Genomic DNA, 12,728 nt, shown 5'->3' with positions numbered 1-12,728 from the left:
TTGAGTTGAGTTGAGTGTCAGTCTGTTAGTGTGTCAGTGGCTTACCTTAAACCGTGTGATGCCACCGCCACCTCCAAAGCCACCGGCGCTGTGCAAATCGTCATCGTCGAGGCTGCTGCCACCTACGCCGCCCAGCATGGATTCGTGCAACTTGGCACTGTGGCGCCTCAGCTGATAGCTGCCGGTTAAGTTGGCGTGGCTGTTGCTGTGACTGTGGCTGTTGCTGTTGCCAGTGGCAGCCTTATAGTAATACGGCGGGTGCTGGTGACGATGATGCGCGTGTGCGAGTGCGGAGGCGGATGTTGTTGCCGCTGTTGTTGGCGTTGCAGCCGCATCCTCATAGTCATAGTCCAGCAACTCGATGGGATGCTCGCATTTGCAGCGGTGCGGCGGTGTGCGATGCGGTGTCGTCAATGTTGCAGCTGGATGTGAATGGGTATGTGCTTGCTGCTGTTGCTGTTGATGTTGCTGCTGCTGTTGGTGATGGTGGTGCCTGCTTTTGTGGCCGTTGTGGTGACTATGACTGTTACCGCCACCGCCTCCGCTGCCATGTGGTGGATGAGGTGGCGGCGGAATGTCTGCGGGTGTTATATAGATTTTGCCCTGCTGCTTGCTCGGCCAGTGGAACTCATCAAATTCGCTTGAACTGTTCGCTAGTTGTTGTTGCTGCTGTTCCCATTGCAGCTGTCGAAGTTGCTGCTGCTGCTGTTGCTGTTGTTGCTGCTGCTGCTGTTGTGGTATGTGTCGCATGCAACTCTGTTGTTGCTGCTGCTGCTGCTGTTGCTGTTGTGGCTGCTGCTTGTGGTTGTGGTAGCGATAATATTGATGAAACGCTGTGGTCCCACTGGCGGGCAGATACTGCGCATCGATGTGGCAGGAGGAAGAAGAAGAGCGTGCGAGAGAGTGGCCATAAAAAGAATTGTTTGTTGACAGCAAGTGCGCCTGTTAAATCTTTGTTAAAGTGTTCGTTTTTGTTTCCTGTATGTGTGTGTTTTGCTAGGATATGTGTGTGTGTGTGTGTGTTTGCGTGTCTTTTGAGGATAAAACGTAAAAACGAACGCAACACAAATTCACAAGCAACAAGCATACGAAACTCGGCAAGCTACAAACTTAAAATCGAGTGCATTAAAATAACGCTACTTAACTGGATTTATAGTGTGATCATTGCTATCGATAAATTGTTTATACGGCGTGTGGAATCAATAAACGAAACGAGGGAAAAGCATTTTTCATTTTATTGTTCGTGCATTTCAATAAAAAAATTTTGATTTTGTGTAAATAAAAAAAAACACATTTCTTTGTTTTTTTTTTAAGAGGATTTCTTATATTATATAGATTGATTTAATTTTCTATACTTAAAATTAATAAACATAATAATTTCTAAGTCGATTCTATACTTATTAGAAATATTCTTAGTAATAAATACAACATTAAAGCAAGTTATTAAATAATATTTTTCAAGGCAATTAATAACAGGCAGAAGGAATCATCTTCGATCTCATAAAGTTGACACATTATTGATCAACGTAAACACCCGTTTGTTCGTCTGTCCATTTTTTATATATACCATAACAACTTTATTCTTTAAGACTCCTGCAAATTTTGTTGCAATTAGATAAAACATATGAAAGGTATTGAGGAAATAATTTCGTGTAACAAAAAAGGGATAGTTGAAAATTTGGCTCTATATCGATATACCAAATATAAACTTCGGTATATTTTTTTTTATTTAATTGGGTATATTTATTTCCTAATAAAACTAAATGAATTTTTTTTCTATATTTTATTTTCTTTCATTCGCTTGTATGCACTTTATGGTACTTATTTGCTTGAGCTAGCATACCAAAATTCATAGTTAAAGTTTGCTATGGCCATAATTGATAAAGTGCCGTATTAAAGCAGGTTACAACAGCGGTTTTGAATAGCAGCAAATTCTCAGCTGGCTCAGTGTGCATACAAAACCCCAAAAAACTAAGTTATGAAATGCAATTTCCACATGGCCAAATAAAGGAAACAAAACGCAAACAGCTCTGGTAGAAAGCAAAGTCATAACCAAGTCACAACCAAAGCCAAGTGAGATTTGAGCCAAAAATGCATTAGCTCGATTTGGTGGCCAGCTCACCGCAATTATTTAATTACACTGTGGACGCTGATATTCCCCACCGAATACACTTTGCTCTCCTCTCCGTTCTGCTCTCCTTTCTCTGCTTGCCACGAACTTAATCAAAGAGCCAGCGCCAAAAACGTGGCAAGTCAAGCACAACACAAAAGAGCGACGAAACTTTTGTTGCAAGTTGCAAGCAAAGGGCGAACAGCAAAACCTCAAAAAGGACGACGACGTCATCAGCAATGGCCCAATGTCACCCACACTGAGAAAGAGATAGAGTCAGATAGAGTGAGAGAGAGAGAGAGAGTCTCACATGCTGGCTGGGCAACCTACAAAGCTTAAGAGCTACAAAGCTCAGAGACCTCGGACCGATACGTATCGCTAATGATGATCAAATAACGGGTCTATTCCATATAGCAACAGCAACAGCAACAAAAGGACCCACAAAAATCGTTAGCCCAGTTGGCAGCACACCAGCAAACCAGGGCTGGCCTCTTGTACTCGTAACTGAAACTGTGTCATGTGCAGCAGCAGCATCCTCGACGTCGTAATGAGCAAAGCTTTTACTTTCTCCTCGCCAAAGAGTCAAGAGAAGAGGGAAGCGGTGGAAAGCGAGCTCCTTCCACTTTTGGCACTCGTTTAGTGCTCGACTCGAGTACAAATGATATGTAAATAACCAAACAATTTGCCATGAACTGAATACAGTTGGTCCTTATTTGATTAGTGCTTGATCAATGCGTCAAAAACGTTTAATGAGAGGCAAACTCTTGACGATGACGATGACGATGATGATGGCAAAAGTTGAACGCAACATAATTTATTAATTTGCAATTTCACCTTTTTTGTGGCATTCTTAATTGGCTAAGCTAGCTTATGGCTTACCAACAAAAATACGAAATAAAATTTCTACAATGTCAGCGAAATGTTTTTTGGGCTAATAAATATGCACACGCAGCATGGCCCCAAAAAGTATGCAACGTTTTTTTTTTATTCTCTCTCGCCTGCAGTTATTTCGCTGCCTTCATTTCTCTTCCGTGGCCACAGCCATTTCTGTTTTTTTTGCTCATGCATAACCAACGAAACACAAATTCAAATGCGCCAACATAATAAATAATATTTTAAAACACACATGCCAAAATCACACGTGCCAATTCTATGTGTGTGTGCGTATGAGTGTGCGCCTAAAACTAGGCAATGAAAACACGCCCAAAAACTACAATGCATAAATATTTCCATGTATTAAGGCTTGTCGCAAACACACGCACACATACACACAATCAGCCATAAATTATGCGTGGCAAATGTTTCAAAATTAAAATACAGCCAACCAAAAAAAAAAACAACGCAAACTCAATTTGAAGGATTTCTACCTGGCCAAAACTGAAAATTATAGCCAAATATCATGCCAGAGGGGAAAACGGAAGAAAAAGTTTCAGTAAATGTTTGAGGCTTAACTAATATAGAGGGCAAAAATTCATGCGCCAAATTTAGCATAAATTGAAATAATGTAGGGTACTTTGTCAAGTGTTTTTTAAATTTTTTGGTGTTGCAAATGGGATGTGCTGAATTGCGTTTTCGCTTGCAATTCGCAAAGTGTGATAAATTGAGATTATGGAATTCGTTACAGCAAATCTCAGTTCGCATTCACTGAAATTAAAGTGCTATTTATTTCACTTTCACATCAATTTAAAGTAAAGTATTTCACAAATACAAATACAAATGAATATTGAAACACTCAACTACAAATTCCATATTCCCAAGCAATTTAATATCTTCGTTGTGTATTTATACATACCTGATCGCTTTGTGCTGTTTCAGTGACAGAAACATCATTGCCAGACATTTTATATGCGTTGTGTGGTTTTTAATTGTGTACTTTACAATTGTAACTGCATTGAAAAAACAAACATTTGTAAATTAAAAATCAAACGATTTTATTTCATTAGGGGTTTTCTAATTTTCTTTTGTTTTTGGCATTTCGAGTTATTTATGGGCTTTGATTCTTTTGTATTTCGTTTAAGTTTTTATTCACTGATATTTATTTAAATTTGATTTATCACACATTCTTTCAGTCAGCTTTTATTTGCATTTCAGTTTGTTAGTTTTCAGAACAAATATTTGGAATTCTTTTTTATAAATGTTTTTATGATGCGAATTTGAATGTGAATTTGTTTTAACACCAGCTGGTGCAGGGATTTATGTGGATTATGGTTTGAGTTGAATTGAGTACGATTTAGTTCAGTTGAGTTGAGTGTCTGTTTTCAAGTGCACTTTTCACAGCAAGCAAGTCGGCAAATATATTGTATTGTGCATTTATTATTGTTTTTATTTGAGGTACGTGTATTTTGGTTTTAGTTCATTCGAATGGAGTTTTGTTATTTGCCTTGATATGTTTTATATGTGTATTTTATTATTTGTCTTTTACGTTGCGTTTAGCCTAATCCTTGTCCACACAAGCGAAACCGTTCAGATCTACGAGCTTACCCTCAACAAACACACACGCTTACGTCTCTGCTATCGCACATTTGTGCTATCTCATTTTGTGCAGTCGAGACACGAGGAATTGCCTGGCGCTTGTCATTTAATGCAAATTAAGCAATTTAAACAACAAATAAACAAATGCGTAGAAAACAAATTTGCGGTTAAATGTGGGAGGACTAAACTAAGCCGAAGACGTAGCCAAGGATAACCCAACACACATACAACACACAGTGGATATACACACGAGTGCGTTTTGGCTTGCTGTTTGTTTGGTTCGTCGCATTGCACATAACTCGTTACTCATACGACGCGTTGTACGATACAGCAAATGTTACCGCTACAAACGTGTTTCGTGTGTGTCTTGGCCCTTTTGCCCGCCTGCGGTTTTCAATTGTCAGCGGCAAGCGACTGCGGTAGACAATAGTCCCAAGCTCTGGGCGGGTAACCAGGTCCCAAAGTAAAAATAAATAACAAATATAAAATACCAAAGAAATTGAAATTGCGTATACGTTGCCAAAGACAACTTCTCCCCTCATCCAAAAGAAAAAAAAAAAGAAACACCAGAAATAAAAAACAACAACTGTGAAGACACAAACAGAGAGCACACACATTTAAGTCTTACACAAACAGACAAAAGTAGGTAAGAATTGCGTTGCGGAACAAGATAAAAGAGAGTAAATCGTTGCCCCAAATAAGAATGAAACCAAAGAAGAAAAAAAATGTGATAAATGTGCCGTGCCCTTTGTGCTAATGTGTTTGAAAATATGTGACAACGCTGATGCCGAAGCCGGGGGGATGGGTAATGGTTATTTAAAATACTGCGAAAGAGCAAAACAATGTACCTTTGGCTGAGGGAATCATAGTTATTATTATAATGAGATGCCTTCTATTGAATATTTGGTTACGACTGGTTCGACTGTTCAATTACATTAACATTTGTAAATGGCAACGAACATGGAATGCACACAAAGCTTTGACGAACTTAAGTTTGGAGTCTAGAAATGATTGCTAGATGATGAAACAACAAACTGAAGTTCTAAAATCATATTAAAGCTTTATTTTTATGAAAAAGCTTCAGTTACCATTGCATCTCTCCTTTTATTTTCAAATATCAAAGGACATTGAATTTAAATTCATAAATACATCAGCAACTTTAATGTAGACAAAAAACGACAAACTGAAGCTCTAAAATCATATTAAAGTTTTATTTTTATGAAAAAGCCCCTGTTAGGTTTTACAATTTAACATTGCATCTCATTTCATTTTCATTTTCAAATGACAAAGAACATTGAATTTAAATTCATAAATACATCAGCAACTTTAATGTAGACAAAAAACGACAAACTGAAGCTTTAAAAACACATTAAAGCGTTACTTTAATTGAAGAAGCATCAGCTAAATTGTAAAATTTAACATTACATTGCTGCTTTCATTTGCAAATGGCAAAGAACATTCAATGCACTCAAAGCTTTGACAAATTAAAGTTTGAAGTCTAGAAATAATTGTTAGATGATGAAAAAACAAACTGAAGCCTTAAAAGCATATTAAAGCATTACTTTTGTTAAAGGATCATATGCTAAACTTTTAACTTGAAGATTGCATCTCTCTCTTTACATTGACTCTAAGCTTTAGTACCATTTGAAATAACACTTTTAAAGCAGCTGAAATCGTATTTCTTACACCCAACCCTTTACATTTAATGTAAAGCTTACAATTTAGTATTTAATTAAATTTCCAAGCATTATATCATTTGCTGAATACTCAAGTTATTTACATTTAAATGCCAAATTCCTGCCTATGTTTGGTTAAAATTTCAAACTTGTAATGACCGACTATCAATCAAGAGCTCATAAAATTGACCAGACACGAAGACGACGGCGTAGACCATTAGGCCCAAGCACAGAGGCCATCTTGAGGCTTGAAAAATAACCAAGATACTTTACTTTGCGGTGCGGTTTTCTTAGCTGGCTATTTCATCTTGTGTCGTATTGTCTATGAGGCCCAGCTGTTATTTGCCAGAAATTCATTAAATATTAATGAGTCTGAGAGCGACGGGCGATTTGTCGTTTTGCGAAAGAGGAAAATTTTAAATTTGCAGCTGACAAATCGCTTTCGTTACAGTCAGTCTGACAACAACAAAAGTTGCATAATACATCAACAAATACGAAGATTGTTAATTCTGAGTTTACTATTTGATATTTCCATTTTATCTATAAATAAATAATAAATATTATTATCGAGTAATTTTCCTCTTTCTAGGATTTACGAGACTTAATTGTTCAATATAAAATTACCAATTGTTCATAGTGGCAGCAATTTTTGATAATTTCTCGTCGACAGCTTAAGATATCGATAATTTCATAAAGTGATTTACAATTATCGATTACACTTTTGACGCAAGACTGTAAGCTTCCATGCACTATATAAAAATATACTCAAAAGTCAATATTTCAAAAAAATCTAAAACGGTAATATGAAAATTAAAGTATTGTATTTACAAATTTAAGTCAAGTTTTTGGATATTTCCTTTCTTCATCAATATTTTGACAAGATTTATAGCGTGAGCAACCATAGCTCCATAAGTCAAACGCCAGGTAAGCTAAGATTCACATTATCGAATCATTTAGTTGACAGCGTAGCAAATACAATCGGCCTATTAATTTTTATTCTACACAGTTTGTGAAAAAAAGTTCAGAGCAAATCAAATAACTATACGCGAACAATGTCTGACGATACTTGCTCGAGTAATGATGAGGAGAGTCTGACAAGCATGACCTATGAAGTGGATGCAACGCTACGAAGACTATTAAGAGCTGAGCTTGATGAAAGGGAAGAGGAGCGTGAAGACGATGTTTCCGACTTTCGTGACTCGAACACATCATCCTGGATTGACGTGGAGGAGAACGATTCGGAAGAATCCGTTGAGACCGAGCCTATGACCACACAAGCAAACGACTCGGGTTTGGATCTACGACCAGTGCAGGCCTCCATCGATCTGAGAATTCGTCTACCCGCCAACTGGCGTGAGTATTATTCACGTTTACGGACTTATCGACAGAGATTACAATCGCGTCATGGCAGAACGTCGAGAGCAATGGACGCTGGTCGTCTGCGCGGTGGACAGCCCGATCGAGGACATCCCGTTCCTGCACTGATTGATCCTCAATATGGGTTAATTTATATGGCCAGCGAATCGGAATCCGAAGAAGAGGAGATACTGAGATCGTGGCCAATGGTGCCACGTCGTGGCAACAGCATCAGCGATCTCAGTGAATGCAGCAGCGATGATGAACAGCAAAAAAATTCAGAGCAAAGCATTTAATGAGAACTCGTCAAAAATATTGATGTCAAGTGTAACTACTTCCAAAGATATAGTGATAAAATAGGCTCGAATAAATATTAGCATAAATAGAATGGCGAAATGGGCATTTTATATTTTTGTTTGAATAGCTTCGGAGTAAATAAATTTAACTTTGCTTATCGAATGTTTTTGGAGATGCCAAGGTTACTAGGTGAATTAATCGAAATCAAAAGTTGTATTGTAGTAATAATAATCTATCGAAATTGCAATACATCGTAATCGATTTCTACTCAAAGTTCACATAAAACAAGTTGGCAGCACTTTTATTTGATTGCAATTGCGGTTTTTGCACGTGCTTGGAAAATGTCCGACGACGATTCATGTGCTGAAGAAGTGGAAACTATTCTGCGCAACCGAATGTACTGTATCTCTGTGATTCGAGATGAATCGTCATCACCATCATCGACCAACTGCAGCTATTCATCAACCTCGGAATCGGATCTCGACATTAAAGAGGAGTACCAATTGGTTGACAGCCCTGCACGCACACAAACTGTGTCGAATCTGTCTCAATTCAACGACATGGTTTCCCTGGAATACGATGCAAACTATTTGGCAACACCAGGCTTAATCAGGGCACGTCGTACCTCATGGCCTTCGGAGTCGTCCATGTGGCACGTGACTGGCACCCCGAGGTGTGGCAAAGTACTTCCTGGGTGGCAATACGGAAGAAAACGTATTTGGTTAATCGTTTTGTTTGTAATTATCTTAGTGCTTAGCATGCCATTCGTGATACGTGAACTATATACATGGAAATGTTTGTTATACTTAAGATATCAAAACTAAAACTTCTGATCTTTATTTCTGTTATTTTGATTTTCTAAGAACTCTGTACAGCTTTTGATTATAATTGAAAGTTTTGAAAATCTTTTTTTGTTAACAATAAATCTTTTACTTGTCTTCTTTTCTTTTGATAGTCCAACATATTTTTTTCCATTTTTAATTTTTTTAAATCTAACAAAAGGAGTTGCTGAAATATTTTTTAATATTACCTATTCTTACTTCTTTGAATGAATAATTGTAAATACAAATGTATGGCAGACACCAACAGATGACTATATTTCGTCCTCAGTGTGTCATTTGCTGGCACCTTCTACAATTTCTTAATAACTTGATGCACAATTTTAGGCAATTTGCTTGCTGACTTAAAATAAGTTGGCTTAAATAATTGCAATCGAAAAATTGCAGTCAGGATGGAGGCTAACAAACAATGGGCTCGGCAACCGAGTGGAGAGGAAAGGGAAGTGTCTGAGGTGGCGGCTGTAGAGACTATAAATTTGCTGGGCCATGGACCAATGTCTGGCACTTGGTTGGCGCTGGGAAATTTATATGCCAGCTGCCTGTCGTAGCGCATATTCCGCCGCCTACACACAGCACACTCACACACACACACACACACAGTCAGTTCTTTGTTATGCAAGTTAATCCTTTTTATAGCTATTGTTCAGCGCATCAAAGCTGCAGCATTGGCGGAGGCTCCACAAACCCGTTAGGATGGATACACGCACGCCCAGCGCATTTGTTTCAATGGCCAAAGACCGCAACACAGCAGGGCAGATGGAATAGGAGGACTACGAGGAGGGCGGCGGCAAGGGGAGAAGCGTCAGCTGGAGGCCAGGCAAAGCTGTAGCACATGTCACTGCATTTTTCAGCGACTCCGAGAGCGAGAGACAAGAGACGGACGACGGGAGACAACCAACATATTAGCTGCCACACGCATAGATTTGGGGAAGCGGGCAGGCGTTGCGGGGCAGGCAACAGGCAAGCAGCAGGGCATCAGGCATCTGCGGCACGTGGGGCAAGCGAAAAAGGGACTCCTGGCTTGATGTATGTGTATGTGCATCTACTTGATAGCACTGGCAAAATCTGGTGCATGTTGTTGCGGAGGCGTTGGCGTTGGCATTGGCGTCGGCGGCTGTCGGTGCTGAAAGTGTTTGTGTGGCATGCCGCAAATTCATTATTATTTCTCCCTCGCCCCCCAACGCCCACTCAAGCAGCTGCAGTAGCTGTATAAACACTCAACATATGAAGTGGATAAGCAGAAAGCATAAGAATTCCACTCTCTTTCTCTCGTTCTTGCTGCACTTCTTCGCTGTCTTGCAGCTGGGAAAAAAGTGTGCTTAAGGCGTATCAAGAGTTTCAACCCAAGTTCAGTGCGCGGAGTTAAAGTGTTTTGCGCGAGGTGGCAACGCCACAACAAAAGCAAAGTGAGGTTATGAAGAGCTTTCTTTATTAAACCCGAGCCAGATGCTGTTCAGAAGTGCGGAACGCATTTGAGGTGGCGTTGGTACAATAAAGATATGCTTGAACAGCACAACTTGAGACTCATATCTGTTTGTTTTTATGAAAATTACTCGCTCAGCTTGTAAGTTACAACTTTGAAACTTGAAAAAGATTCATAATTTTAATGAAGATGTGTTTAAATAGTAACCGACTATTTTATTAAAGAGTTCTTAATCTAATAATCGTAAAATAATTTGTATATTCATAATAATCACACATCCTTATTACTTTTTTATTCCCATTACAAGCAACACCTCGTCGGCAACTTCATCATCTTCATCTGTGTTAAATATTCCACTGGGAAATTAAGTTAAATTTGAGTAAAATTTCAATTCCTCGATCTTTCGATCTCTCGTGCATTTACACTGCAGTTTATTCTCAAATTATTTCATTGAGCTCTCGTCCGGGACGTGCACTGGCAGCACCCGCATTTAACCTCTGACCTCTGGTACGTAATATCCGAGACATGACTGAAAGCCATAGCACCCAAGGAACCGAGGCATGAGGAGCGAGGTCGAAGCATTTCAGTCAACTACAACTGCTGCAATTTCTCATTTTAATAAAAATGCAAATGTCTCTGGCACAAAGTGAAGGAATGACGCTGCCTTCCATCCACATTTCGACCCTCAGGCGATAGCAACAACATCCGCATCCTCATTCTACTGTTTCTGTGCGCCCCTTCGCTTTGGTCCAGAGTTTTCCCTCTCTTGGCCAGCGCATTTTCCTTATATTAAACGTTAGTAAAACTTTTCGATTTTTCACCATGAAGGCTAAAAACAAAAAAAGGGAACAAAAGGCAACCAATAAAGGAAATAAGTTTCCAATAAGTCAAGAAAATGCCAAAAGCATCGATGATGAATTCTTCGAGAATTGCCATCGAAATCATCAATGGAATCTCAGCTGTGAATACTTTGTTCAATTCCAATTGTTTACGTTGAATGCTTGCTATATGCTTAATTATTCAATTGCACAGATGACAAGGGCAGACGACGAAGGCATCATCATAAGGCAGCACAATGGTCCATACAACACAATAGGAAGCTGTCGACAATTATGATATGTGGGCAGAGAGATAATTATAAGTTAACAGCATCTTAAGCTTGAATTGAATATCAATTAATTTAACCAAATAAGTGTGTTGTATAAGTAAGTGACATGGCTTTCGAAAATTCTGACAAAATAAATTATTGATGTCTTTAAATATCGTCATAGGAAGAATTGTACTTTTATTGTTGAGTATAAATAAGTTATTGATGTCTTTAAATGCACTTTTATTGTTCAGCAGAAATTATTTTATTACCAAAGCGTCAAAAACCTAAAGTTTATGAGCAAGTTCTATATTGTTGAACTTATGATTATGGATATATGTATTAATATATAGTTTTTATCTGGAGTACAACTATGCAATTCAACACTATAGAATTTATTAAAATATGGATAATATTAGGGAAGCATAAAAGCAACTTTTGAGCAAAGCAATTAGAATAAATAAATAGATAAAATTGGTGATTGTTTTTGTAGAAAACATTCACCATTGCATACTTTACACAATTTTCTTTATTTCGGCTTAAGAGTCAAGATTGGTAAATACAAATACACAGAGTATATTTTCAGTGAGTGTTCAAATTTCGCTATCATTCGATTTTCGTTTAATTTATTAAGAGGCTTAGAGCCTAGACGTCTTTGCAATGTTACTTTTTATCACCTGACTTTGATGGTTTTAGAATGGGTGGCGTAACGGTTTTGAGCAAAGACATAATTTTCGCAGGGGGTTTAGCTTCAGCGGGTTTAACACTAGGGCCGGGAAGTGCGGATTTTCGTTGGTCCGGCTTGCCGCAGAATTTTTGCAAAGTTGTCTGGACTTTTTCGGCATTGCTGCCCGCAAACTGCTCCAGCGTGACTTTATCTTTGATGATCACAAACGAGGGCATGCTATTGACATCGTATTGCTCCGCCAGTTCCTCGTTATCATCGACATCGATCTTGAGCACAAGCAGGCAGTCTTCATACTCGGTGGCCATCTGCTCCAGATGTGGTCCAATTATCGCACATGGACCACACCATGTCGCAAAGAATTCAACCAGAATATGCTTATTCCCAGCCTCTGCGATAGTCTTATCGAAATCGGCCTTTGAAGCGATTGTAATAACCTTCTTGGCTTTCTTATTATCACGGGCGCTGGACGCCATCTGTGTGTGTTAAATTTTTGATAGCCGAAATAAAATCGAAAAAGAAATTTTGGAAATCTGTTTTCAGTTACTGAGTATCTTAACTGACAAGCATAGCAAGGTTTAAAATACAGCACTTGAAATATTTTTTGATTTAATGCACATATTTAAGTACTAATTATTTTTAGCCGAAAATACATTCCTTAGGTTTCAGAAGAAAATAACATTATTAATACAATTTTTATTTAGGCGCTTAGGAATTGATTCTTCAACTAAATAGAATTTTAAAGATTCATATTCAATTAAAAAATGGACTAAGCAATAAAAT

General features: G+C 38.3%; 3 protein-coding genes across 5 annotated transcripts in view; 1 reads left to right on the top strand and 2 right to left on the bottom strand.

Moving 5' to 3' along the window:
• The window catches only part of LOC132791621 (venom dipeptidyl peptidase 4), a 91,087-nt gene that overhangs the window by 11,566 nt on the left and 66,793 nt on the right, over positions 1 to 12,728 (bottom strand). Inside the window, exon 2 of one of the 2 annotated variants that reach the window (XM_060800624.1) lies at positions 3,903 to 3,996. The exons of the other annotated variant lie outside the window; for it this stretch is intronic. Within the exon in view, the coding sequence (XP_060656607.1) occupies positions 3,903 to 3,950 (48 nt within the window). The 5' untranslated portion in view covers positions 3,951 to 3,996. The remainder of the gene's footprint in view (positions 1 to 3,902; positions 3,997 to 12,728) is intronic. 2 annotated transcript variants of the gene reach the window in all.
• On the top strand, positions 7,025 to 8,871 carry LOC132792744 (uncharacterized). 2 transcript variants are annotated; one of them, XM_060802201.1, is made up of 2 exons: positions 7,025 to 7,182; positions 7,265 to 8,871. In XM_060802201.1, exon 2 carries the CDS (start codon positions 7,311 to 7,313, stop codon positions 7,908 to 7,910), a length of 600 nt encoding a protein of 199 aa, XP_060658184.1. In that variant the 5' UTR covers positions 7,025 to 7,182; positions 7,265 to 7,310; the 3' UTR covers positions 7,911 to 8,871. The 2 variants fall into 2 exon arrangements, 1 of the variants encoding a protein (XP_060658184.1); XR_009633037.1 differs by lacking the exon at positions 7,025 to 7,182 and having other exon boundaries at positions 7,204 to 8,100; positions 8,186 to 8,871.
• On the bottom strand, positions 11,772 to 12,526 carry LOC132790342 (thioredoxin-2). Its single transcript, XM_060798836.1, has one exon. The coding sequence runs from the start codon at positions 12,419 to 12,421 to the stop codon at positions 11,924 to 11,926; it is 498 nt and encodes a 165-aa protein (XP_060654819.1). The 5' UTR covers positions 12,422 to 12,526; the 3' UTR covers positions 11,772 to 11,923.

This window comes from Drosophila nasuta, chromosome 3 (assembly GCF_023558535.2).
Source record: "Drosophila nasuta strain 15112-1781.00 chromosome 3, ASM2355853v1, whole genome shotgun sequence".
Classification (NCBI taxonomy): Eukaryota; Metazoa; Arthropoda; class Insecta; order Diptera; family Drosophilidae; genus Drosophila; species Drosophila nasuta.
The sequence above is the reverse complement of the archived record's forward strand: the minus strand, read 5'-3'. Positions and strand labels throughout refer to the sequence as shown.

Coding starts and splice junctions, on each gene's coding strand:
- LOC132792744 (XM_060802201.1), top strand. CDS start 7,311: ATGTCTGACGATACTTGCTCGAGTAATGATGAGGAGAGTCTGACAAGC.
- LOC132790342 (XM_060798836.1), bottom strand. CDS start 12,421: ATGGCGTCCAGCGCCCGTGATAATAAGAAAGCCAAGAAGGTTATTACA.